This window comes from Coturnix japonica, chromosome 35 (assembly GCF_054131305.1).
Source record: "Coturnix japonica strain WE chromosome 35, WE-NBRP24, whole genome shotgun sequence".
Classification (NCBI taxonomy): domain Eukaryota; kingdom Metazoa; phylum Chordata; class Aves; order Galliformes; family Phasianidae; genus Coturnix; species Coturnix japonica.
Window position 1 is genome coordinate 4,640,184 of NC_140697.1, and position 27,738 is coordinate 4,667,921.

General features: G+C 47.6%; 1 protein-coding gene and 1 long non-coding RNA gene across 3 annotated transcripts; one reads left to right on the forward strand and one right to left on the reverse strand.

Annotated features, from left to right (window-relative positions):
- Positions 1 to 1,905: 1,905 nt before the first annotated feature.
- LOC146755256 (uncharacterized) lies at positions 1,906 to 7,327 on the forward strand. Of its 2 annotated transcripts, none has more exons than XR_014938323.1 (3): positions 1,906 to 2,039; positions 4,248 to 4,327; positions 7,201 to 7,327. It is a non-coding gene; the product is annotated as an uncharacterized LOC146755256 (long non-coding RNA). The 2 variants fall into 2 exon arrangements; XR_014938324.1 differs by lacking the exon at positions 7,201 to 7,327 and adding an exon at positions 5,378 to 5,797.
- Positions 7,328 to 24,355: 17,028 nt separating this feature from the next.
- On the reverse strand, positions 24,356 to 27,389 carry LOC146755257 (uncharacterized). The gene is made up of 5 exons (XM_085526270.1): positions 27,161 to 27,389; positions 26,968 to 27,069; positions 26,116 to 26,259; positions 25,258 to 25,399; positions 24,356 to 25,072 (listed from the first exon to the last, which is right to left on the reverse strand). Exons 2-5 carry the CDS (start codon positions 26,984 to 26,986, stop codon positions 24,976 to 24,978), a joined length of 402 nt encoding a protein of 133 aa, XP_085382396.1. The 5' UTR covers positions 26,987 to 27,069; positions 27,161 to 27,389; the 3' UTR covers positions 24,356 to 24,975.
- Positions 27,390 to 27,738: the final 349 nt, after the last annotated feature.

Here is a 27,738-nt window from a genome sequence, read left to right on the forward strand (position 1 = left end):
GTGCCACGCTGGGTCTGCAGTGCAGAGGGATGCATGGCATTGTCTCACCCACTAACACTCTGTCTGGTAACTGGCAAAAGCAATGCTTTTCACCCGTTGCAATGGGTGTGCTGTAGAAAATGAAGACCGTAGGGATGTGAGGGTCTTGTTTAATTTGTTTTATTTCTTAATCCAAGAGTAAGAGAATGCAAAACTTCCAAGCTGAAAGGCTTTGTGCTCTGCTTGCTCCAGGAGATATTAGTGAGGGATCAGCTGGGTTCACCAGTCTCCACAAGGTACCTTTGTTTATGGATGAGGCCATGCAGTTGGGGATCAGAGGTTGTGCATAGCTGCTGTAGAGCACGCTGGGCTGCAAAAAGTCGGGCACCAGAGATTAATTTCTTGGTTTCTTAGAGCCAAGGTTTAATAGCAGACCTGGGGAGGACAGTGATTGAGCTCACAACCAGCAGAATCTATAGTTCAAGTCAAGTGAAAGGAAGGAGCTAAGAGACTCAGCATGCTGCTTGTAGGAGGAATTCTAATGGCTTCATGGTATGGGGTCTGCACAAGGCATACAGGAGCTAGTGCCCGGGCTGCACCATGAAGCCTGCACAGCCCCGACCCCCTGCTCACTGCCCTGCTCACAGCTGGGCATGGCAAGAATAAATCTGGAAGGGAACAAGAGAAAACAGAAAACGCTGGCAGTTTTTCAGTAGGGAGAATGGTGTGTTTGAGCTGCAGTGGAGAGGGACAGCTTTTGGTTCTAACTTTTTGAGTTGCATACTTCAACAAACAGTGTAAATTTGGCAGGATGAAGGCTGGGTGACCTATTCTGGCTGGATCGAGGACTGATTCTGAAGCTGGGATTTAACTCAGCTCTGACATTTCATGCTGCTATTCCATTCCACTTCAGTTTCAAAGTTTTCAGACTTTTTTTTTTTTTAAAGATGTGCCCTTTATGTAACTCATTTAATTGTGTCTAACTACATGGTGATTTTTTTCCCCTCCCTACCTTCACAAATTCGATTGGATATACATGTAGATCTTAACTTATAGCATATATTACAGTAGGGGCAAGAGAATCTGCCTTGAGCTTTCATATTTATCCTGAATAAGGCTGTACCAACTGGTTCTGCCTTAAATTCTCTACCTCAAAGTCTCCTGGTGTTCTGTTTTCTCAGGAAGGAAACAGGTTGCACTGAACGCAAACTGCGCGGCATGGATTTACTGGTTAGACACAGATGGGATTCCTCTATCAAAGTACTCTTGTGTTGTCTGCTTTCATTACACTCACTAGAAAAGCTATTGACATGACAGCATTCTCCTGTTAGGTTTTTTCCTGCTCTTTTAGAAGTGCCTGTTGGGTTGCAGTGGCCTGAAAATGCAGTGACCAAGATTAGAGGTTTGGACCTTGAGAGCCACAGGAGAGGAGCTTTCAATGTCTTCTGTATTTGTTATGATCAATTCATAGTGACTTGAGTCTGCAAATGAAGACGTTCTTATGAAATGTTTTTGATTTTATGCATTTTGATTCTGGTATTAAGTAGTGTGAGAAAAGCAAATCAGTCTTTTTGTTTGGCTGCTGGTTTAACGTCCAGTTCACATTAGCCACTTATGAGATGTTCGATTTCCTTCTATGGAAGGAAATACTGGAGAAGACTTCTAATCTTATGATTCAAAGCATGAATCAGTCCCCAGATTGGATCTGTGCCTGCAGCAGTAAAAGGGGCAGATTGTCACAGGGTTGCTGCTTTGTTCTTCTCTGGAGCACCCTGTACAGCTGCTATCAAAGGCAGAAGAGCAGCATCAGTGGAACCTGCTCTGCTCAATGCAAGCTCTGAGTCTGGTGATTTTCAGCAGCATGTCATCTTAAATATATATGTTTTTTCTTTTCTCTTTCTTTATTAGTTTCATGTTCCAGCTGACTTCCTCCAAGAGAGGAACAAGCTTTCCCATCAGAACTACGTGAAACACCTGAGTTCATTGGGACTGGAAGAAAACTGTCTCAGAGACAAAGATACACAGCTTCCCTGGATTGCTGGCTACATGCCTGATCTGAGGTCTGTGGTCATTTACTTTGCAATGGATTTTTCACTTTTCATTTGCCTTGTATAGGTATCACCAAATGGTTTATGCTTTCTGCTTTGCACTGTCTTTTTTGGGGGGAAAAACTACACAACAGCTCTGCACACTCCTTGTGCTGATAATCCCTGATGTGGCTGAACTGAAACAACACCTAGCCTGTGCCACTTAGCTGCTGCTGGACAGGACAATGCAGTGATGGTGGTATTTGAGGGAATGATATTCTATCACAAAGGGAATTTGTTACAACCATAATTTTACCAACACAAACGCAGAGAACAGCACTGATCTGAAAAGCCAGAGCCCTGCCTGTGAGTGAGCACAATCTGCAGATGGAGAGAAGCAACTTTCTGATTTCACTGCTAAACTTCCCCTCCTCAAACCAAAACAGTTTAATCAGTCAGATTCCTGTTTAATGAGTTGCACTGCTGCCTCTAACCAGGACAGTATCTTAGATGATGGAAATAATGGTTTCAGTAAGACTTACTGTGATCTCATTACCCCATAGATGGCCTGTGTACGTTCTTCCCCTGCCTCTACCACTCACCTTCACAAGCAGGACCCCAAGTTTGAGACTGAACCCCTCTGGCTGTGTGAGCTGCCACATGAAGGTGCTTTCCTGCACACTGTCCTCTAGTTGCTGCCATCAAGCAGTTGGTAAAGTCTGCAGCTTGCGGACAACTTTTCTTGCCAACCATACATTACAGAGGGCTAATTGTAAAAGTGGTGCACCTGCTGGCTCCCTTGGTGGCTGGAGCCAACAGGAAAAAAAAAAAAAAAAAAAAAAAAAAAAAAAAGTAATAGTAATTTATTAATGATCAAGTCACAAATAGTAATGAAAACAATAGGAGCATCTGAAGGAAGCGCTGCCGGGGGCAGAGGTGAAGGTGCTCTGTGCCCTGAGCAGGCTTGTCGGCATTTTTATAAAGCTACTTTACAACCCTTATCAATTTCCTACTGCTTTCTGTGTACCCCCTGCCCCTTTGCAAATGTTTTGCCTGCACAACAGGCTCAGCATTTCTTGCTGTAGGTGATAAAATAGCTGTCACCCTGTGGAGGGAGAAAGGAGGCAAATAAAATAAAATCAAATAAAAATGTTAGGTCCAGGGAAACAAAGCAGAGGAAGCAAAGCATTTCGGAGCAAACAAATGAGTTCTAAGGGAGATGCTGAGTCGGCAAAGGGAGAGCGATGATGGGAGCTGAGCTGAGGAATGGGGAAAGATTGGGGATAGCAAGAGCTGGAGGGCGAGGGTGGCTCTGCTGAAAGTGAGGCAGGGCTTTGTGCATGGCCCTGGGTTTCAAAGGAGACTGTATGTACAGCCAGCGCCATCCATGAGGAGTTTGGGATCTGAAAATCCCAGCCGTAGTCTGAATAACTGCACTGCATTGGCAAGGTGAGAATTTGTTTAAGTAAGGAGAACAGAAGGCATATGAGCAACACCAGTTCAGGTGACATCCCCATACCAGGTGTCTTAAGTAGACATGGTAGAGATTAAGTAGACATTAAGTAAAGATGGTCGTGCTGTATCTCAAAATACAGTTTCTATATCCATATCAGAATCCATGCTAGAGCTGATAGAAGGCAGATAGAGCAGACACCAACCAGCCCAGTGTTGTTCTTTGAGCCGTAGGTAGGGTCTGCAGTGCTCCTTAGGGGTATATCTGCTAATGTAATATAGCAGTTTAATTCAGCTTGCAACAAAATAAAGCTGAACTAAGTGGAAAACTCTAGAGCTGCGATGGCTTAATTGCTCATACATGAGTCTTTACTATGCAATTTGGAAACTTTAGGCCGTGGGAACTTGCTTCTGTGTTCTTGAGCCCATGAACTGCCTTAGTCTGTTGGTCTAACAACAATCAGCTCATAAAATGCTGTGAGTGCAGATTTCAGAGGTCAGCCTGAGTCCGTACCCAATCCATGTGGCTCCTGTGCCCTGCATTCGGCTCTCCAACGAGGTCAGTGAGCTGTCGAGCACACAGTCAGTGCTCTTTAAGCTACTGTGAATCTACCCCTGCTTTCTCTTTTCCCTTTTCTCATTCTCTCCTTGCTCTCACACACCCCCAAATCACAAACCCTCACACCAATGCCAGAAGCCTCTGAGGCTGTCGTAAGCCTGCAGTTATCTGCATTAGGAACAAAGCTGCCATTTTTAAAGCTTTTATACTTTTTATTCTTAACTCCACAGGACCCAGGAATCTTTTCCTGAAGTTAATGTGAATTCAGGGGGTGCGTGTTTTAAGAACTGAGCTGGGTCCTGTAAAAGAGGTAAGAACCAGCAGTTGGCAATGCTAATTATTGCCCGGTGATTTGAGGGGACCTGCACAACGTGCTAACGTGCCTATGATGACACGCAGCATGATACATGGGGAAAGGTGAAGGCAAGGCTCGTATATCCCCATAACACTGAAGGCATATTTCCCTCTCTAATAACTTACAAACAGTCACCATTTGCTGTCTGCAAAATTAAACTCTCATCTCCTCCAGCCTGCTGATCTGGTGCACAGATATAGGATTTTAAGCTTCTCTATTGAAAAATGTCCCTGCAAAGCTGTCCATCAGAACTCCCGCTGCTTTCCAGAGAGTATTATTAATAAGTTCTTCCTATCAGAAATGGGACCCTTTTAGAGCTCAGATAAGGTTTTTTTCCCTGTTAACCCACTGGGCTGCTTGGCTGTGGACAAATGCCATGATGAATGACGGGTCAAGGATGGAGCAGGCTGATTTCTCTCCGAGCCTGACCTTGTCTCTGGTGTGACATCTGAAATGACAGGTGCATTAAAAAGTTATTTATGTAGGGGAGCTGCAATGCATTGTACCCTTTGCAAGGTAGCACCCAGTTTTGCAAGAGTATTAGAATAAAGGCTGCCTCTGTGTCTGCTGCCTCTTGTACTGCTGGCTTTCTGTAAGCAGCTGCTGTGAAAGCAAGAGGAGAAGCACGGAGCGTTTTTTAGTGCACAGAGGATGCTCTGGAAACTGAAAGGCAAAAAAGGGAGCAGGGTCTGAGAGCAGCAGCAGCAGACAGCTTCCCAGCAAATCACCTGCGTGTCTGCAGATTACTTGCCTGGAACAGCAGTAATCAGCTCTGGAAATGCACCTGAAGGGTTCTGGGCTGTTGAAGGGCCAATGTTGTGAATAAAATGCAGCACTGAGGATTAAATGATTTCTACTGTTCAGCTCTTTATGGCCTCAGTGCACTTGTAAGACTTTCTCTGTTGAATCTCAGACTCTTTGTGAGTAGTTGTGCTGTGGCTCCCTTCTGTCTTTACTGTTGCTGAAATTAAAGGGACACTTCTGGCTTTGTCCTTCTTTCTGTAGGACACATAAGTGGAACTGTAACCATCCTGTGAACAGTCACTTCATTCTGGGAGATGAATAGTTGCTGAATGGCAAGAGATCGCAGCCTAAATCTCCAGAAAAATGCATGCAAACCCTATCAGGTTTCTATTGTCATCTGCCTGACATTGTGCTCCAAGTAGGAAATAGGAAAGGCAATAGGAAAGCTGCCTGTGTTTTGAAATCCAGAGCTTTCTCTGGACAAATAACACACTTGCTGTTGCATGGCCAAATGAGGACACAACATCCTATGGCACAGATTAAGTTGTAGAGCAGGGTTCATGGAAGAGCCCATGTGCAGTGATTTCTGCATCCTTCTGAGTGCTGATCAGATTAATGAGGACCACAGAAACATTGGAAAACTGTCGTAGTGACACATCAGTATCCTGTTAGCTTCAACAGAATTACAGCATTTGATATCAGGTCTTCCTTCCTTGCTGTTTCTCCACCCCTCCAAAACACCCCCTGAAACACTTGCAGGAGAAATTGTAAAACACATGTAACAGCTTATTTTGTATGATGGGACTGTTAGAAGAGCTGCATGTTGGTGTGCGTCCAACTCACATTAACTTCAGTTTTGGGCTGCAGCCATACGCGAGTGACTTTGCAAGTCTTTTCTGACTGTCCAATTAAAGTTGATGCGTGCAGTAAATCTGCAGTATCCAAACAGAATTTGATCTCTCCATTTTGGATCAGTGGTTGGGTCTGGGAAGTGGATGAAGCTTGCCTGAAGGCAGCATCTGCAAGTTGTTTTTTTTTCATCACAAAAATCAATGGTCTGGTATAATGAATGATTTTGTATAATATCAAAGAAAGAGAGTATCACCTGTGCACTTCATACGCAGTATTGATTGCAAGTACGCTCATTAATTTGTGTGGTACAGGAAATTCCAGCCAAGGTTAGGAGAGCTTTGCTCTGTAGTGGAGCTGTGACTCCTATTGCCTTCAAAGAGATTTGAATCAGGTTGCAAACAACCAAAATTCATACTTCAGTTATTTCGCTATAGAAGTGTGTTGTCACAGACGACTTTGTAGACTTCTGGTAGAACAGCAAGGAAAAATGGAAATGTCCTGTCCCTGTTTGAGCCTGCTTAAGGGTTTGATCTGTACAGTTTGGGTGCTCTGGGCAAATGTAGGATGCATGGTGGAACTCTGTTCTCATTGTAGCACAACAAAAGAGAGGAGCTGGGGAGGGGAGGGAGAAGGTATGTTTTCCACCATGGCCTGTTTAAAACATTATGAGCTACCTCTCTTCCATCATGAGTCGTGGTTTAAAGCTACTGCCCAGGGGCATAAAAATCAACTCCTAACAACTTCCAGTGGGACCACTATTCCATCAGTGCTCCCATCAAATGTTGACTCCATGATTAATATTCACCCTCTTTCTTCGTTAATCATCAGTCTTCATTCATTTCTTTGTAACTTCCTGCTGACAGGGGCACTGTTCATACAGCAGCTGGTAGGGAAAACAGAACGAGCTGAACTGCTGCACGCAAGCTGTTAAAGGAAAAAGCCTCAACAGTGCATTGTGTCAGCTCAAAATGATTTCTACGGATGCAGCTTTTTCTTTTCTCCTTGCCCTATATGCTCAATTTTCAATAGACGTTGTGAGGCAGGACCTTCAAACAATCCGTGGTTACTATCGCACTGCTTTACCTTGAGTGCCATTGGCACTTGGTAATTTAGAGCAGGAACTCTGTTGATGAAGAGTGAACTGTCAGAATTTGGCTTGTCAAATAAAATCTGTGTACAATCCTAAAATAGACAGTTTTGCAATTAACGCTTGCACTGTGATTTGCCAACAGGAAGCCCACTCCCAGCTTTGCCACAGCCCTCCTGAAGACCTTGTGTGTGAGACCAAACCTCTTCCCCATTGCCCAGCCTATGAGCTGAGAAGAGCTGCTGATTTCTCTATCATTCTGACTCTTTGGGCGGCTAATATTGCCCTTCTGCACCACAGGGATCCTGTCCAAGATGCTCAAGGGGTACAAGCTCTGCACCAAGGCAATACTATTCTGCACAGCCAAGGAAGTTACTTCTTCCTCCCACTAATTTATTCCCCAAAAAGCTGCAGTAGATGCTGCCACGTTTACAAGTACACAGATATTTGCTCTCAGTGCCAGTCAATGAATGCTGCAGCTATGCAGTGTAACTGGAACACCATTGAAGATAATTCCATTTACTTGTGTGAGGGGCCCAATAATTAAATTTGGACATTATTCCTTTAATTACTACAATTTCGGATCACGGTTAGTATTCTTCTAAACTGATGTGATTTCATGCTAAATGTAGGATGCAAGTCTGTCCTTGCTCAGACCCCTCAGCATTCTGGAGTAAGATCCTGCACTGTTGGTTTTTGCAGACCTACAATATGACGTAGCTCCTGGTGCAGGAAAAAAGCATTGGATGGTTCAAGCCTTGTGATACTTCACTGACAAGCTGTGCTGTTTTTTTAAGCCCTGTGCTATGCTTGTTCTTCATGCTAAATGGTGTTTTGATCATTTGTATTATAATAATTCATACTAATTAATTTGTAATTCCTAAATTAAGTGCACATGGGTTTCAAACAGAGAGGTTACACTCAGGTTAACTATTGATTTTGGTCTTTGCTGTGAAGAAATTTAGATCTCGTGTCTGTCAGATTTAAGACAGCCATCTTGACATCTATTAAGAGAGAGATACAGTTAAGAATCAGATTTTGTGCCTGAAAATATGCTTGCCTGGTGACTTTTGGGATCTGTTCTGCACACAGTACTGCATTCCTTAAGGCACCAACTGCTATACGTGCTGCAATGCCACTCAGCAGTGAATTGGTGCTCTTGCAGATGCTGATATTATTAATGTCTTCTCAAAGAAACTGTGATTTTAAGAAAATCCAAGTTGAGTAGAGTCTCTATGAAATAAACAGCTGTTTTAAATACATATGATGCTTTTGCACCCTGCGGAGTAATGCTTTAAACAACCACTTCCAAACTGCAAAGGAAAATAAGGTGTTTGATTTGTTTTCGCTTCTTTCCAGCCCATTTTCTTTCAATGAATAGATAGAGATTTTAACAACTTAATCATTCTGGTGGACTTGGAAGGAATTTGGCTGGATGCTACTGGCAAACTCCTCAAACCTGAGGCTGGAGGTGCCACAGTCCGTGTGTTCTGGATCGAAGGGACAGAAGGCAGCTGCTCATGGTTATGGATAGCTGGACGTATAGAGTGCTCTGAGCATCAGGAACAGTTTCCAACCATGTAGAAAGAAGAGTTTCCTTGAACATGGTCACAATCTCATGTTGCTCTTGTGCCTATAGGAGTATGAATTCTGGAGTGGGGGGAAAGATAAGACTTTGCAGGGGAAGTAAATGTTCCCATTTGCAATAAGCACGATAGATTTTGCTTATTTCCTTTTCCCTCTATTCGATGGAGAGGAGTTCGATTACTTTTGGATACATTTTCTTTTGCATAAGCTTTTCATGCGCTGTGTTTTGAGTGATGTGACCACTAGAGAGCAGACTTAGCCTAGTAACAGGAGTTAATTAGTTCTTGGCCTCTTCATTTCCTCCTGTCCCCTTTCCCCTCCCCCTGAATACACAGGCAGAGGGGGTTTGGGTGGCTCTGAGCTTGCCTCCAACGCTGTGCAATCTTAGGCCTAATTAAAATGCCGCAGACGGCCTGAACCCCGCATTAAAATTTGATGAGGAATTGATCAGCCAAGCAAACAGGAAATTTAGCTGTGTGAGTGAAGGTAATGTTTGCTCAAATGTGTAATGAGAGCATGGGGAATATTTATGGGGACTTCAGTGACAGTTTCAGCAGTTCCTTCTCCTTGAAGTCATCTTCCCTACCTGCCCTCTCTGTTATGAGGCTGTAGGCAGAAGGGAATCCAACACCGCGTCAGCTGGGCGGTGGAAAATGGTCTGTGTATGGCTGCGATGGTGCCATGGAAAGGTCTGCAAGAGGAGCTGTGAAACTGCAACTTGACTTCGTTAAAAACATCAGTGGCTCCATAATGTAAGGAGTTGTGTAGCACAATTGCTGGTGGAACTCCTTGCAGCGTGTTAGAAAGCAAACCTGCCCCCTAAAAGGGTCAGGTGTTGTGTTACAGCAGATGCTACCTTTATCTCCATGGACTGCAGGATAAGCTATTCATGCTGTCAGCACAGGTATTTGGAGGCAAGGCGGTACGTTCACAGGGTAGGGAGCAATGCCCTCCTCAGCACATCTTATCTATTTCTAATAATCAGTAAAAGTGTAAATGCCTTCTACTTGCAGCAAACAGATAAATTTACATGCTTCTTATTTATCACTACTCTGTCAAACGTAAATCAGCATGAGAGAGTCTTAACCTAAGCTGTTACTGACGGGTAAGATCACCCTCACACCTGTATCTGCAAGTCACTGCTGTTGCCCTCAGCTCCTGGCAGAGGCTTTGCAAAGATGTAGGGCTCTGCATTCAACGCTCACACAGGCCCCGAGCTGCAGATGTGCTCGTCCCAGCCGTAGGACTTCCTGTGGTTCCTTCTTGTACCACTCGTGGCTACTTTTGACTGGTTGCAATTAAAGTTGAAGCTGACACTGCAAGGACTTGGAGCGAAAAGCAGAAGGATGGGCAGCCAACAGTCTGTGCCCAGTGGAACAAAGTAGGAAGGAGATATGATGGGTGTCTTGGTGTGAGCCCTGCAGATGGGTGAACATGGTGGTTGCAAGCCAGTGCTTTGCTTTCTAATGCAGCCGAGCTGTTCAACCTTGTGGCTTATCTGGTCTGCACTGTGTGAAGATGAATTGTCATGGGCCACAATGAAGAGCCGAAAGGACCCCATAATAAATGAAAAGGGAACACTTTGCTACTGAAAGGGAAAGGGGGCCTCATAGAAACCAAAGCAAAGGGTACTTACAGGTAGATTATTTTGAGGGGGCAGAGGGGGAACAAATCATCATATACAACATTATATATGGTTTATATAAGTAATACAATTTATTTAGTGTATTGTTTTAAATAAAAACTGGGAAAGATACAAGGCCATAAAGCTGTTGGGATACCAGACCTTGTATTTCTGAAAGAAATGCATTGGTCTGGTTTGGTGACAGTGGCTGCCATTCCCAGTAAGGCCATGTTTGGTTGTTGTGAGTGACGGGTGTGCACTGGGGCCAAACTGAGATTCACTGCCATGATGGCAGGGGATGGCTGCAGGATGGGGTGGGTTGTTTGCAGGTTGGGATAGGAAAGGGAAGCTGTTTACAGTGACGGTGGGAATTTCCGTCACTGAATGCAGCATGAGAAGTTGGCAGAGCTGTAGGATTTCTTCTGCCAATAAAATCCAGGTAGGTTTGCTTAGTCCAAAGCATGTGTGTGGTGGCTTTCGCTGTATACATCTTCTAGGTGTTGCAGCAACAGCAGGGATGGATTAGTGCAAGAGAGGGTGATTTTTCTTCCATTCTGGTGGCAAAAATCAAGGGGAGCTGTATGTCCCATTTCAGGTGCACTCTAATTTCTTGACAGTGCCCAGCACCCTGTGCACCCTGTGTGTGGCAGGAGGGCGATCCCAGCCCTGTGCTCGTGGTGGTGATGTTCAGCTCTTCGATCTCTCAGCCGCTGTTGGCTGTGCTCTGTGCAGTGTGCGGCTCTGTGGTACCGGCAGCCCTGTCCTGGGAACTGTGTGCTGAGCAAGGCTGATGAGCGGGGAGCGGAAGGATGAGCTGGAGCTGACCATATGTTGTCCAGCGCAGTGCAGGGCAGTGATGCTGAGCGAGAGCTGAGGCCAAGAGCTGTGCAGCACCTCAGCCTCTCTCCCGGCCGCGCTTTCCGTCCCCGTTGCCGTTCCTGGCTGAGGTTGGGCCGCCCGCTCACACCTGGGGCCCGTCGTGGCGCCGCGCGTGGTCTCCGGCGGCCATCCGCCGCTCCTGGGCCACCCGCCTCAGCCATTCCCCGTCCTCTTCTTCGCGGGGTGGCTCCTCGAAGCGGCTGCGCTGGTTGGGGTCCCCGTGCCAGGAGTTGCTGCGCACCAGCGCGTGGGGGGGCCTGGAGGGGCTGCGCTGCGTGCGCCGTGCTGGGACGCTGCGGGAGCAATGGGCAGATCTTGATCTTGTCTGCCGCCGCTCCCTGGTGCGCTGCAGCCTTCCCCGGGGCCGGCAGGTCGGGGGGCGACCCGAGGGGCGCCAGCTGAGGCGCAGCATGCCGGTGATTAACCCCCGGCACAGGGGGCAGTTGGGCGTGTTGGCCGTTTAGTGCTGGATGCACTCCCTGCAGAAGATGTGCCTGCAGGGCAGAGCGCGGACGGCATCCTCCATGGGGCCCAGGCAGATGGGGCACGGCTCCTCGTGGGCCTCCGCCGGCCACGTCCATGTCTCCCTCCTCCTCCGGTTGGAAGCCGCCTCCCAGCTCATGGCTGCGGCTGCCCTGGCGCTGTGTGGCTCCAAGGATGGATTTGGGTGAAGCTGCCTCTTGTAGAGCAGTCAGCAGCCTCCGGGCCTCAGCGCCTGTCAGGCGTCCTACCTGTGGCAGACAGCTCGTGTACCACCGGCAGGAGCTCTGAGCTCTGGGGATCCTCCAATGGGATCCTCAGTGACTCGCAGTCCTCTCGCAGGACTCTGATGTCTCTCGCACTGGCAAGGTCTCAGTGTCTCGTGCTCCCACAGGAGACGTTCACACCTCGAGAGTCGCCAGCAAGACTCAATGCAGGCTGGGCCCGCTGGCTATGGGTAGGCACCCGGCCCACTGTGAGGTCACGGGGCCACTGTGACCCTGCGCTGCCATCACAGACTGCACAGATAGGTGGAGGTTTGCTGTCCGGTGGTTGTGGCGTTGATATTTGTGGCGTTTTCCAGCCAGAGTCCACCCAAGGGCTTTCACTGGGACATTTTCACTAACAATGAGAATAAATCATCTATTGAAGCTAGAAATGTAACAGATTTGTGGATGTTGTTGCTCAGTGCTGTAGCTGTGATCGTGCTGGTATTTGGTAGCAGTGCTAGCAAAGCAAATGCTATCCTGGGTGTTTTTCAGCAGGAAGTGAAGGGGCAGTGCTTACCAAGAAGGGATCCCTGTCTTGGTGGGGAAAGAGCAGTCCAGCTTCTCTGTTTCTCTTGTCTCCTTAATCTCTCATCCCGCCCCTCCTCTGCACCTTCCAGGACTTTCACTCACATCCCAACCTTCTCTCTTCCCTTTTTGGATGGCTTTTAACATGACTTGGGTGGAGGGTTGTGAACATCAGACTCATGTTTATAGCTTGTTCTTATTGGAGTGTGTCGTACTACTTGGGAATATGAACTTTGATATTAAACTTCTGCCTCCTGCATATCAGTTGTTAGCCATCAGTTCTCCTGTCTTGTTTGTTGGTGGGTTGTGGGGGGAATATTTTCTTTCCTCTCCCTTTTCTGTCCAGTGTACTTTGGAAGCATCTCTTAGTCTGCAAGGCCCTTGCCAACGTTGCTTCCATGGGGCTTTTCTGCAGGGCTGCTTTCCTGCTGGTCACTCCTCACGTGCCCTGGTGCCTCAGGTTGTTCCTTTCCAAGGGCAGGACTTTGCCCTTCCCCTAGGTACAATCTTGAGATTTCCCTCAAGCCGTTTCTGCAGCCCGTCCGGCTCCCTCCGGATGGCTGCACGGCCTTCTGCTGCATCAGCTGCTCCTCCCAGTTTGGGATCCTGCGTTGCCCTGTGAGGGTACGCTGTGTTCCGTCACCCAGAGCATCCTTGGGGCTTTTCTATGGGACTGGACCCACTTTTGTCCCCTGTGAAGATGCCAACAGGGTGGCTGCAGTTCTCCCACATTCAGGCAGAGTAGCAGAGGTATAGAGATGTGAGGAGGAACAGATGAATCTGCTTTGCATTGGCTGCATGTTGCCTTGAGTCATTTTCCAGGTGCAGGTGAAGTTGCTTCATGGCACAGGTACTACTGTCCCCCAAACACCTACAGTTGCTGATGGCCCTGCTAGCGTGTAAACATCTCATGCTGCCGTCTGAGTGTGGTCACTCAGCTTGCAGCCCTGTCTCTGAGCTTCGTTTCCCTTCCTCAGGATCTGGCCTCATGTCAGGAACTCGTGTTTCACTCCTCTATCTTGTACATGTGAATTGCTATGTATTAACAGCCTGAGGCTTCAATATTCCAATCCCAACAGACTTCCCTGGTAACAATTCTAAGCACAACTGCTTCTCTCTGTATTCTTGGGCTCATGTCATGGCTTAGGTTGGAAAGGACCTTAAAGCCCACTCACTTCCAGCCCTTTGCCATGGCCAGGGTTTCCGTGCAGCTGCTCAGGCATCACGGGCTCCATCCAACTTGGCCTTGGAAGCCTTTGGGGTTGGGGCACCCACACTTCTCTGGGCAGCAGTGCCAGGGCCTCACCGCCCTCTGAGTAAAGAAATTTCCCTTTGTGTGGAACCTGAACGTCCCTTGTTTTGCTTAAAAACCTTTCCACTTGTCCTGTCTCTGTCTGACAGTGGTAAATGTTGCTCTCCATCCTGTTAAGCTCCCTTTAAATACTGGTAGACTTAGAATCCAGAACCAAGAGGTGTGAGATTTGCTTGTAAGCATATGGGCAGGTGAGCCTTACAGGCAGTAATGAGCTGCTTGTTGGGGCAGAGTCACTGCCATGATGGCAGGGGATGGCTGCAGGATGGGCTGGGCTGTGTGGCTGTGGGTTGCAATGCAAAAGGGTAGCTGTTTACAGCAATGGTGGGAATTACTGTCACTGAATTGTCCGTGTGCTGCTGCACAAAACCATGTGCACACCAAACCTGCTCTGTCTTCAGCATGGTGCTACACTGTGCCATTTCAGTGTGCGTATTTAATTCAAGAGTAGCTGTATTTACTTCCTGTCTGCAGCAGATTAGAAAAGTTGAGGCCTGGCAAACCAATCCCACTGCAGCCTGCCTCTGGTGGGAGCTCCGGCCACCCGGCCTCGTTTAGTTGCACAGGGGAAGTGTTGTAGAAACCAAAAAGTGTGCTTGAAGTTGAATCTGATCATTTGTGTTGTAGCTGGGTGTCACCTGTTGTCATCCAGCTTAATGTCCGTTACCAAACGTGCTGCTTCCATCCTCGCTGACGCTTTGGCTTATGAGATGTGGCATTGAACAAAACACTGGAATTGCTGGGAGCTGCCGACTGACTTGGGTTGGAAGGGACCCTGGGATGCCTGTTGTCTGTGGTGCCCCGTAGACTCGTGCATGTTCAGTCTTATCAGGTGCCTGTGGCAGCCTCTGCTCTGGCCGTGCCAAGTCCACCTCCGTGGCAGCCCCACACTGCCCTGCTTGCAGCAGCAGCCCCGACAGGGCAACAGCAGGCGGAGAGCTGGCACCCAACATGGGGGCTCTGGGCATAGGGGAGAGATGGGCACCAGGGAAGGGTTACTACTGGAGGAGTTGAGTCTGATGGTCTGATGGTGTTGAGATTAACCAACTCTAAGCAGGCCATTTTACATAGAGTGCTGGCACCCAGTTCGGTGTTATCCATCTGAGGGTTTGGAGTCTCAGTGTTCTGGGAGTAAAGTGCTGAAAAGCTGTGGCACCTGGGTGTCTGAATCGTTTTCTTTTTGACAGTCTTAGGCTGTTCTGTTCCTAGCCGTCAAAGTCACGGTGGTGGATCTGACTGGATGGAGTTGCATCACAAAGCAGGCGTCAGCCTAAGCAGCATTAGAGACCTGTTCAATATGTTCGTTTATCATTTGCAATTAAATGTCTTTGTACCTCACAGCAGTGGCAAGTCGTCAAAGTAGGGAGGAGAGATGATGGGTGTCTTGGTGTGAGCCCTGCAGATGGGTGAACAGGGTGGTTGCAAGCCAGTGCTTTGCTTTCTAGTGCAACAGAGCTGTTCAACCTTATGGCATATCTGGTTTGCACTGTGTGAAGATGAATTGTCATGGGCCACAATGAAGAGCCGAAAGGACCCCATAATAAATGAAAAGGGAACACTTTGCTACTGAAAGGGAAAGGGGGCCTCATAGAAACCAAAGCAAAGGGTAGTTACAGGTAGTTTATGTTGAGGGGGCAGAGGGGGAACAAATCATCATATACAACATTATATATGGTTTATATGAGTAATACAATTTATTTAGTTGTTTTTTTAAATAAAAACTGGGAAAGATACAAGATCATAAAACTTTTAGGATACCATACCTTGTATTTCTGAAAGAAATGCATTGGTCTGGTTTGGTGACAGTGGTTGCCATTCTCAGTAAGGCCATTTTTGGTTGTTGTGAGTGACGGGTGTGCACTGGGGCCAAACTGAGATTCACTGCCATGATGGCAGGGGATGGCTGCAAATTTCACTTCTGCTCCATCATCGTTCTTAGTGACGTTCTTTATGATTAGGCTGTGAGTACTTTGGGTTCTCTTGATGATGCAGGTCTCGCTTTCCTGTAAGACTTTACTATTGGGTAGTATTGGGTTTAATACTAGGTGATAAGGAGGTTATCAGGAGTACCCAGCCTGGGTTCACCAAGGGGAGGTCGTGCTCGACCAACCTGGTGGCCTTTTATGAAGATGTCACTAGCTGGGTGGACAGGGGGAGGGCGGTAGATGTAGTCTACCTTGATTTCAGTAAGGCTTTGGATACTGTCCCCCATGACATCCTTATAACAAAGCTGAGGAAGTATGGGATAGATGAGTGGACAGTGAAGTGGGTCGAGAATTGGCTGACTGGCAGAGTGCAGAGGGTTGTCGTTGGTGGTGCGGTGTCTGGCTGGAGGCCTGTAACAAGCGGCGACCCCAGGGGTCTGTGCTGGGTCCGGTCTTGTTCAACATCTTCATCAATGACCACCCTCAGCAAGTTTGCTGATGACACGAAGTTGGGAGGATTGGCTGACACACCTGAAGGCTGTGCTGCCATTCAGCGAGACCTGGACAGGCTGGAGAGCTGGGCAGTAAGAAACCGGATGAGGTTTAACAAAAGCAAGTGTAGAGTCTTGCACCTGGGAAGAAATAACTGCATGCACCAGTACAGGCTGGGAGAAGACCTGCTGGAGAGGAGCTCTGCTGAGAGGGACCTGGGCGTCCTGGTGGACGACAGATTGACCATGAGCCAGCAGTGTGCCCTTGTAGCCAAAAAAGCCAGTGGCATCCTGGGGTGTATTAAAAAGAGCGTGTCCAGCAGGTCGAAGGAGGTGATCCTCCCCATCTACTCTGCCCTGGTGAGGCCTCATCTGGAATATTGTGTCCAGTTCTGGGCTCCCCAGTACAAAAAAGACAGGGATCTCTTAGAAAGAGTCCAGCAGAGGGCCACTAAGATGGTGAAGGGCCTGGAGCATCTGCCCTGTGAGGAGAGACTAAGCAAACTGGGTCTGTTTAGCCTTGAGAAAAGTAGGCTGAGAGGGGACCTGATCCAGGTCTATAAATATTTGAGGTGTGGGGGCCATAGTGGTGAGGCCAGACTCTTTTCAGCATTGTGTGGAGGAGGGACAAGGGGAAACAGACAGAAACTGGACCATAGGGAATTCTGCACTAATGTGTGCAATAACTTCTTTATGGTGAGAGTGACAGAGCACTGGAACAGGCTGCCCAGGGTGGTTGTGGAATCTCCTTCTCTGGAGATATTCAAGACCTGCCTGGATGCCGAGCTGTGCAACATGGTGTAGGGAACCTGCTTTGGCAGGGGGGTTGGACTCAATGGTCTCTGGAGGTCCCTTCCAACCCCTACAATTCTGTGATTCTGTGAATATCATGGGGTGGTTTGGATGGGGAAAGACTACCCCTTTGAATGACCTTTTGTCAGGGCATGTCCTGGGATTCCTAGGATCCTCAAAATGCAGCACTGCTTCTGTCACTGAAAAATGGGGCCCTGTGTGGCACGGAGGGAGGGTCCATGAGTCCCTGGCCCACCTGACTGAGTATTTCCATGGTCTTAGCAAAGACATACTTACAACTTGAGAATGACAGTTAGCTGCGTTCATGGTGGCATGGCCACTGTTGATGGCCTTGAACTGTCTGAACATAACTGAAGAGGCTCAGGCTGATGCAAATCAGCTATTGAATGACAGTGTTGAAAAACTGGAAAGACAGGTGGCAGTTTTGATGGGAAAAAAACCTAATTCAATCATTCTCCTATGGAAGACCAGGAACATCTCTCTGGAAGACCATGAGGACCCTGTACAAGGAAATCTGTATAAAATGGACTCTGTAAATGAAGGCACTAAAAGGTCAGATTTTGAGGTTTCATTTGGACTAGATCTATTTGAGATCTGACTGATTGTAACACAAAAATGAAAAAAAAAATTAAAAAAAAAAGCAGGATAGGCTGGTGGGAGTGCCCTGACCAGTGTCCAACCCCCCAAACCCTGCTGCCCATAATACAGCAGCTGAACTGATGGATATAGTACAGTGGTTTAGACAGAAACCAAGAGAGCATGCCAGCATAGCTGCTCTGGTTATGGGACATGGAGGCAGAAAGCGCTGTGGTGAATGGACTGGAAATTTCAAAACTGACATCCATTACTACTCACCCTGCCCTCAGGCAAAGACTGTATGCTCTGTCCAACATAATGAGGATAGCCATTTGATCAGTGAATGATTTATGGCTGTGTGTCATATAACATGGCCAAATAAGAATGACATACCATTAAACATCAGCCTGTGGTCCTCTATGGAGGACTAACAAAATTATATTAGAGAATTAGGCATGAAAGAGGCAATCTATGAAGATGATTTTGAGAGCCCAGTCAATACATTTTTCATCAGGAACGAGGGATCTCATCCTACAGCCATCACCTTTACATCAGTATGGGTCTATGTTATCCATACTGAACCCCCCAGTGGCCCTCAGGTGCTGTAATACAACAGGCTGCCCAATTGATGAGGAGACAAGAGTGCCTACGGCCAGATGCAGGCTCTGAATGGTGGTGGAGAGGTCAGAGAACCATCTGCTGCCATGACTTAGGCGTCCAGCCCCTAAGGTAATCCAGTCTGGACCCATTAGGGTCTTGAGACAACAAATGTTTAAAGACCAGATTAGAGCAGGAGTTCAGTTTAAAAAGATCGATGGACAGCATAATCAGGAAAAAATATCTGTTAAACAGGCCCAAGCACTGAGTATTTTCAGTCCAACCTTTTCAGCCAAACTAGATGTGAATGTAACTCAAGAAGGGTCTGGATGGGGGCTCCGGCAGAGCCAGAGTTCTTTGTGAACCCCTATGAGGTTTTGGTCACAGGTTTGGCATGGAGCAGAATAAAGATACATCACAGTTGAAAAGCATTTATTGGCTACCTATTCTACACTACAGGTGGTAGAACCAGTAACTCAGATTTCAGAGGTTATCGTTAAACAACAAGGCCAGTCCAGGGGTGGGTAAAAGATCTAACACACATCTCTATGATGGGGGTGGCCCAATGACAAGCAGTGGTGCGCTCAGTTGTTCTGCTTGCCTGCTTCTCAAAGAGTTAGGAGAAATCTGTGCCTGTTGCGTGTTCCAGTGCATGCGCAATGCCATGTGGAGGGCTTATCACAATAAAGATTGGCGGATTTGCTGCGTAGACCGGTCAGAACTCAGATCTGCGTTGTGCTTCCTGCGGCACCAAACGCCCAACAGTGGCAGTTCCGTGTATTGGCCAGCAGGTGGCAGCAGAGACCACGGAAAGAACGTCTGCGGGACAGACCCTGGGGATCCGTTCTCTTTTGATTATAGGGGAAGAACACAAAGATGGAAGAGGAGGGAAGGGGGAAAAAAAAAAGAAAAAAAAAAAATCAAACCACAGCAAACAAATAAAAACTTCTCCAAACGTAGCAAACGTGAATCTCTGTCAATAAATAAATGAGTAATTGAATTGATGTCCCTTTCCCACCCCCTCACCCCCCCCACCCCCCCAACTTCTGAGATGAAAAAAAAAATACCTGTTATCAATTGGACAGATGCACACAGTGAAGCCAGGGATGGTCTGAAACGCAAAGCAGCTGAGCAGCTTTTAGAAGAAAACAGAGTAGTAACAACTTCTGTACCTACATTCACCACTCTGAGATCCTGTCTGGGTCACCCAAGGCTTGTAAATAACCACTGGGTTGGTTCTGATGTCGAGTGATTTGTTGTCAGTTCTCTCATGGTTCTCCGGTCAGTTCTCCGGTGCCAGGATCTGCCACAGGGCATTCTGACCACGGGCATCATGTTTCTACGCTGCCGCCTGCATTGAACAGGCAATGGGGCTGCCCAGCATGTGCAAGGCAGCACCTCTTTCACACCATCAGAATGTTTAAGGCTGTTGGGATTGTTGTTAGCGTCCCATTAACACTGGGGCTAGAGATACCCTTAGGACTGACATTACTATTAGCATTACTTTGATGGTGCTCTATCTGGGTCATTTCCAGGGGATGTCAGGAGTAAGGCACAGTGTCAGGAGAAAAAGAACAGACTCTGTTACTTTATAAAAATGATAATAGAGAGAGTTCATTGGAAAAAATACAACTCTTAAATAATGCAAAGCGTGCTTCTGATTGGATGCAGGCATCATCTGGGCTCTGATTAATATTAGTTTTAAGGTAAAGATTATTGTTACCTTAATGATTGTTTTTGGATTATGATCAGGGTTAAGGTTCCTTTTGCTACACACTTCTAGCATCATTTTTGTTGTTACATTTGGAGTTAGAGACAATTTTAGAATCAGGGTAAGGGTTAGGATTAGAGTTACATTGCGGGTTAATGCTGTTATCTTTACAGCTCCTGTGAGGGTTGGGGTCTGGGTCAGGTGTTTAAAAAATGAAATGAAAAAAGCATAAAAAAAATATATTGAAAGCTTCAGATTTCCTTAATCTTTGTGGGAATCATATATTGTGCAACTCAAATCTACCTCTTCGTGCAGTGACTGCCTGTAAATTTGCTAGAGCCCAATATAATATGACCTTGTGCTTTCCGCTAACTCACCTTCATTTCATTTTCATTAAATTTGCTTGGTAGTCAGATTTTGGTGTGTGGATATTTTAAAACAATCTAACTGACATTGGCAAAAAAAAGTAAAAATAAATAAATAAATGCACGACAGCATCAATTGTATCAATTTTTATAGATAAGATACAGAAGAGCAGTTTCCCTTAGTTTTCTGTGCCTCTTTACTTTCTTACCCTCTCCCCTTGTGTGAGAAACTCTCAAAGTCAAAGATTTCTAGTTAGGCAAAGATGGCAGCGATAGCAGCAGTGCTTATTCATTATTGCAATACTGTGCGCACATCCCCTGTAGGCAAGGGAGAAACTGCACACCAGTCAGTGACATTAATTCTGTTCTATGCCCTAAACCCAATGCAGGTGATGCTCTCATGGCTCTCATTGGTTGAGCATCTCAGGCTCACAGACTCCTCCAGACTGTTGCTAGGATTCATTTCCATATAAGTTCAATTACCAACCTCTTGTTTTTAGGTCTGCCTTGTACTTTTCTGCGGAGAGAGAAGGGCAATGTTTCCAAAAGTCAGTACATTCATTCTGTCCTGTGCTGGGCTCTACCCACCCTGTATTTATCTTGTGCTTGTCTCAATTCTACCCATGTCAGAATGCCCCCAGTCTGAACTTAACTCTGTTCAGCAACTTTCTTGGTGGAAAAACTACTTATACAGCTGTTTTACAAGAGGGTTATACATTCAGTTAGGGCCTACACTATGTACTGAAAATACTGGAAACTTCCACTGCAAAAACACGATCTACCTCTCCCATCTGTGCAGCCTTGCAGACCCAGAGCATGCCAGGTTATTTCTGCTTTCATAGCATTTGCATGCTGTAGGGTGAGCAAAAGGTTCTGCTGCTTGATTCTTCTGCAAGAGCTGCCTACCGGCAAATGGTTGCAGGGATGGAGGATGTGACAGAAAGCATTTGTCTCCACAAGAGCAGAGTTACATTCAGTGCAGAGTGTGAGAGTCAGGTTGGTGTGGAAAAGCACTGACACGCTGGGGATGATGCAGTGCTCACATGTCTAACACTCACAGACATTACTGTCAGAAGGATGGTGCTGTGTTGTGCTTCTACCTTTGGCAGCCCCTGGAGAAATGCTGTGGCACACAGAACACCTTTGTATTGCACTGACTGCTGCCATGCAGCATGGATTTAACACACCAAATCCAGAGGAGCATGACTGCATCTAACTGCCCTGAGAAAAACTACTGTAGCTAAAGAGATGAGGAGGCAGCTGCTCATCTGCAGAACAAGCAGCACTGCCAGACAATAGGCCAGGTGAGCACCTCCTGCTGCAGCGTGATGATGACAGGGCTGGAGATGATCTGCAAAGCCAGCTTAAAAGTGAGAGACGTGAGTCAACATGGCAGGAGGACAGAGGTGTAAGGGAGCAGCCAAGGCATCAAAGAGTATCAGAAGGCTTTGAAAGGTATCACAAAGCAACAGCCAGGAAGACTGAGATTATCATGAGCAGCAGCCTGGATGCTAGAGATTATTTGCTCCCATACAAAATGGTAGAGATCTTGCTGCAGACATCCCAAAGCCAAGCAAAATGGGAACCCAGAGCTCTGCCTGCACGAACCCCACAGCCAGAGTGTTGCAAGCTGAGCTGCCTTGCTGTTTGTTGCATTCATTGCAATCCCTGTGAATGAAGACTCGGAATGCAGTCAAGGCGATGATTGAGCATGAGTGACTTTATTCAATAAAAGACAGGAGGGCTTGAGAGGTCAAGGGTGAAGATGGGACCCCTCTTGTCAAGATGAGAGTGGCTCAGAGCTTGTGCTGCTGCCTGGTGCCTGGGACTGGCAGCCTGACTCTAAGTCCCCATCTAAGATGCTCAGCTTCACCTCACTGATGCTGACCTGCTCCTGCATGGTGGTGCTGCTGCTGGGGCACTCGGGCTGTGCTTGGGATGGGCAGCACTGCAAAGGTGCTGGGTCACAATCCAGGCAGGTGACTGCTGTGTCTGGCAGGCTCAGGTCAGCATCTTCAGCAGAGCCAGGAGATATGAGAGCATGAACGTGGATGAGCCCCTTGTGTCCATCACTGTTACCATGTGGAAGGCTGTCATCCGAATTGCAGCGATTTGTGCTTAATAAGAACTCTCCATTGATGGAAACACACTACACATCACTACTTGGTTTGGATCTTTGGGGTTGACAAGGGCTCAAATCACCTAGGAAGGCATAGAAACACAAGGTTTAGTGTCAAACGTTTGCAAGTTGAACCATGAAAGAGGCTGTTGATACTTGGTAATAGAGTGGCGGCAGGACGAAGCAAATAGGCTTCAAGCAACAGAGCCACTGTCTTGAAAGTGATCCTCATGCAGGTCCAGCTCGTGTGTTGTTTCACTGTAATCTGCTTCTTTGGGTCTACCTAGTGGGCAGCAGCACTCGAGCTGTTACTGATATCATTGAAAAGAACTGGAGACAATTGTTCTATTCCTAAGAGCTTCAAGGTGCCTAGAAGCACAAATAGAAACCAGCAGTATTTCATCACTTCACCAAAAAGAAGGTCAAACACTTGAGCTGTGAAGAGCAGTTACAGAACCTATGGATAAGATCACACCAGACATACTTTGTTCTAACAACTGTTATGGCACATAGTCCATTTCCTTCAATATTCCCAAAATGAAATGATGTGGAGCATTACAGGGAAAGAAACACTGCACACAGACAGTATGACCCTGATTATACTCAAGCAGCAGACTTAAAACAAGTCAGAGTTTTAGATTCCAGGATATTTCAGGACCTATCATGTGTGAAATTCAGTTACACAACAGTGCCTAGGTGCCTGCGTTTCAAGCAACTTTCAGATCACAGCCATGTAAAATAAAAACAAATTCAGTGCAGAAATAGCAATCCTGTACCTTAATACTCATGAGATTATCCATTTTTTACAGCACTCTGACTAAGTTCTAAAACTTGCTCATCCCAGTTCACTTCAACAAGTTCCACCAGTTCAAGCAACGCAGTTCTGAGATCCTGTGTATGTTATGCGGATAGAATTGAACAGTGCAGGAATAATCTCTGACAGCTTTAAGAGCTCCGTTCTGCTTACAAACTCTCAGTCCAAAATTATTCTCAGTTTTAAGGAAATGAACACCTGAAGCAGTTGGATCATCTGCCATTTGCCGCATTCTGCTTCTTGGCATCATGATTAGCACAAAGGGTTTTCTGCTGTCCTGCAGAGATGGACGAAGTCCTGCTTACAAATGGACCAAGTTCCAGTGTAGAGCAGAGTTTGTACCAGACTAACAAGCCACGTCATTCAATTCATGTGCTCAGGTTGTTATGCACTCAGAATGGAAACAGAACTAACTGTTGAATTCTGAAGGTAATCTGTGGGGTCCTGTAGAGAGTGTTTTTTACAGCTAGTTAGCTGAGAAGGGTCGTAAACACGGTGCGGTTAATCAAGCAGCCATAACACCTGCAAGGACAGTGAGAACATCAGGATGCCCTGTGATGGTGAGAAACTAGCCATGGTTCTGGGAACTCAGCAAGGGAGTAGCTTTCAGGATGATAACAACAAGCTGTTAAGATACTCGGGGATAGTATGTAATTGGGAACCAATGATGAGCTCCACTTTTGCAATATGTATGAGCTAATTATTCGTATTATAAATGTACACGCAGCCAAGGAATAAACGAGATTCGCTGATCATGTCAATGACAGGTGTGGTCGTCTGCTTTTCTCCCGCCGTTCTGCAACATCGTTGTTGTTTAGTGTCACTGGGTTCGTTAAACTGCTGTTCATTCTCAGATCGTTGGGTTTTTTTCATTTTTTCCCTCCTAGACCCATTCACAATCTCCCTTCCCTTCCCTTCCCCTCTTGGCTGCGCCGCACCGCGCTGTTAGAGAGGGGAGGTTCTTTGTTCCTTTTCTCCCTGGGTTTGTTCCCACTGTCACCGAGTGAGCTCTAGAGAGAACTCCGGGACACAAACTCATTGCAAAGTCTAAGCTAGAAGAAGCGTCACCTCAGTGTATCCCAGAAAAAGAACAGTGTTGAGATTTTAATTGGTTTTGGTTTTTTGTTTTATTGGGGGTGGGTTGTTTTTTGTTGGTTTTTTAGGGTTTATTTTTGTTTTTTTTGTCTTTTTTTTGGGGGGGGGAGGGGTGGAGGGGTGCAAGGGGAAGGGAGAGGGAGGGGACAGTTGTTTGGTTATTTTTAATATACAATAAAGCTATGCAGTTCCGCTGTCAGTCGCCTCAGAGAGTTCCCGAAGGAGCTCAACCACATTCTGCTCAACATCGAGTTGTTCCATTGAGTGGAGCAATGGTAGTCTTGCAGATGGAGCAATGCAGGAATTCTGACAGGATCTCCAGGTGTATCCAGTTCATCAACTGAAAGCTCCGCAACCAAATTGGAAGGGACCAGTCCTCTTGTGCCATCTGTCAGCTCTCCCTGAAACCAGCCATTCTCACCCACATCTCCAAAGACATTACGTTTTGTCCAGCAGTCAGAGGAAGCTCGTTTTCTGGGTCCTCATTAGGACCCTCAGCAGGAATGTAGCTGTGTCGAGCTAAGAATCTTCAAACTGCTGGTGATACCTGTCCTGGAGAATGCAGGATGAAGGACAAAAGCTCTGCTCTCACATTCAGGGCCGTCCTCTGACAGAAGGCAGCACTCAGGACTGTTCCCAAGGATCTCTTTCATGGCTTTCAGTTCAAGCTCCTGGTCTTCCAGATGACCTTGAAGACTTCGGGCCTCTTCAATGGCAGAATGGAACGGACTGGAGCTATTACGGAGATTCTTGTTTGACTGGGTCAGAGTCTGTCTCGTTGCCTTCCCCAGCTCCATCTGCTGCTTCTGCTGCTCTCTGTTCCCTCTTGCGCGCTCTGTGAGAATGAGTTTCAGAAAGCACTACTCAGTGACAGGAAATAAGGGGAAACTTGAAAGACTTTGCAACCTAAGTCCTGGCAGTGTACTGCCAGCGGCTGATTTGGCCGTCCAGGATCCTGGCACCACAAATGCTTAATTGCCAAATGCAGCAATAAGGTGTTCTGGGGAAAGGCCAACTCACAGGTAGTCTTTGAGCACCCATATCACAACACCAACGGCCAGCACCAGCGCAGGCAGCAGCATCGCTGAGACCGTCACCGGAATATGGCGCTTCCGCACAGATGTGTGAGCAGCAGCCTCTGTGCTTTTGCCTGTGTTCATCCCTGGAAGAAATGAGACAATGTCCCACGTTACCTTCAGCTGCGCTACAGATAATCTCTCAGTGTGCTTCATGGACCCAAGAGGTCATTTTGACAGTGGGTGCCTCCGTCTCTGGTGCCGAAGCACCGGAGGACAAGAAGGATTGCTTCCACCTCTCGTTGGGTACGGAGAGGCTGCACAGGCACTACCCGTGTCCTCCTCTGGGCCGAGAGCTGTGGCTGTACTCTGGGGTCTGGGCTTGGTCCGTGGGGAGAGCTACAGAGCAGAATCCCTCACGCTTTTCCCGGCATGCGTGTCCTGAGCTCCCCCTGTGGGACGCCCCCCAGGCTGAAGGTCAGGCTTCAGCCAGCACAGGGCACAGCCAGAGCCAGCCCAGGGGAGAAACACTCCTGCAGGCTCCTACCACACAAGACCCTGCTCATCACCCTCAGGTGGCTTCGTTCCAAAAGGGCAAACTCTGCGATCTGGGAGCGGTGGGAGCTGAGCAGGGTCACAGAGGTCTGCAAGTACCTTCCCTGGCACATTGCTGGAACAACTCTCCACACCCCACGAAGGCCAGCCATTTTCAGAGAGCCACCCCTGGCTTCTTTTACATGTGCTCTATGCTCACACGCTCAGGTCTGGCTGCTGACCTGGTGTGCAGGAGCTGGCAGCAAGAGCCTGCAGGCACGCAGTGACTCTGGTTCGTGACACCGTATGATCATAGGACAGAAATTACCTGGCATGCCGGTTGGTGCTGCCTGCATTCCTCTGTCCGGGACGGGCAGTGTGGGATATCCACCTTCCTGGAGTGCATCCGGGACGGGCAGTGTGGGATATCCACCTTCCTGGAGTGCATCCCGCTCACTTTGTTGGTCCGTTCCTTTAGAAAGAAAGCAGGGCAGTAGGATTGGGATGTCACGTGCCCTCATCAAAAACTGAGCTTCTCCAATCCCGAGCTCAGGTAAAGTCCAGGCCCCCCCCCAAGTACACTGTGAGCCCCTCTGTTACCCAAGGGCATTTGGGCCCTCCCAGCTATTGGACAATGCTGACTCCCTCACACCTCTTGAGGAATCAGCTCCTGTGCAAGGCCCTCACATACTGTGCTGTCACCAGCCCGTCACAGCCAGGTAGCTGCAGGCTGAAATCCAAGATCTAACACACAGTCCAAGCCTTCAAAATCAGCATCTCCACCTCATTTCCAGCATTAGCAAAGGCAGCCAACCCTGCTCGGGATGCTCCTCCTGCCCTGAACTTGCTCAGCTGCACGGAGGGCTTTGGATGAACAGAAGCACAGCGCTTGCCACTTTGCCACTTGCTGCCATCTGGGTGCCAATGACTGCACAAAGCAGCTCTGACAAGTAATGGTTGTGCTGGGGGAGCAGCTGCCTCTGGGTCTTGGCTGGATGCAGACCATCTGGCAGCAGACCAGCTCTGGTGCTTGACAGCACCTGCAAGGTGATACATGGAACACGGCTGCAGCACGGCTCTGACCCATCCCTTCCTGCTGTGCAGGCTACAGCCTGCCCACACCTGTATATCACACCTCAGCTTCCCAGGTCCCACAGTGAACAGGCTGAAGTATACCCACCACGCTCTGCCTTCTCCATTTCCTTCAGCAGTCGCTTCAGGAGACGGGATGAGCCCTGAGAGTATTTTCCTCGATTGGATTCATCCTCTTCTCTTTCCGGACCTTAACAGAATGTATGAAGTTAAATATCATGTGCATGAAGATCTGAAGATCAGCGGCGAGTCAGCCAAGTCAGTGAAGACAGAGTACTCACTGCTGGGATTCCAGCTGGGCTCCAGCACAGGAGGAAACCGATGACGGGGCAAGGCCCACACTGGGGGCACTTCTGCAACCAAAGACCCATGAAAAGTTTTAGTCACACACTACAGCATCAACTGAGTAGCAGAGCATACAGGGGACAGGGCCTGCAGACACAAGTGTGATCAGACACAGGTGAGGAGAGCTTCCGGCACATGTGGGGGCCTCCTTTTCCCTGAGTGACCTGTAGGGTCTGGCGGTGTTTGGGGAATGCCACAGCCCGAATACAAAGGTCTGGGCTCCCTCAGCTGCAGAGGGGCAGCGGTAACCTTCCCACTGAAATGTTGCAGCTCTCCGAGAGAAAAAATACTCATGGCTCATCTGTGCAAACCCTTCCGGGCACAAACAGGTTTGGAAGACCTGGAGAGGATCTCCAGTAAAATTGCACCCAGGTAAACCATGAGAGCATGAACGTTTCAGCCTCCAAGGAAACAGACACTCACAACTTACCCCTGGGTTGTCCCCCAGGCACAGGCATGAAGTCCGGATCCAAAGGAGCATCCGGAAAGGGAGCACGAAGCTCATCATCTAGAA

Excerpts from the sequence above, each read along its gene's own strand:
- LOC146755257 (XM_085526270.1), bottom strand. Across the intron at positions 25,400-26,115 it reads AGCACCAACCGGCATGCCAG|GGATGAACACAGGCAAAAGC; the intron begins GTAATTTCTGTC and ends CATTTCTTCCAG. Across the intron at positions 25,073-25,257 it reads TGGGTGCTCAAAGACTACCT|AGCGCGCAAGAGGGAACAGA; the intron begins GTGAGTTGGCCT and ends TCATTCTCACAG.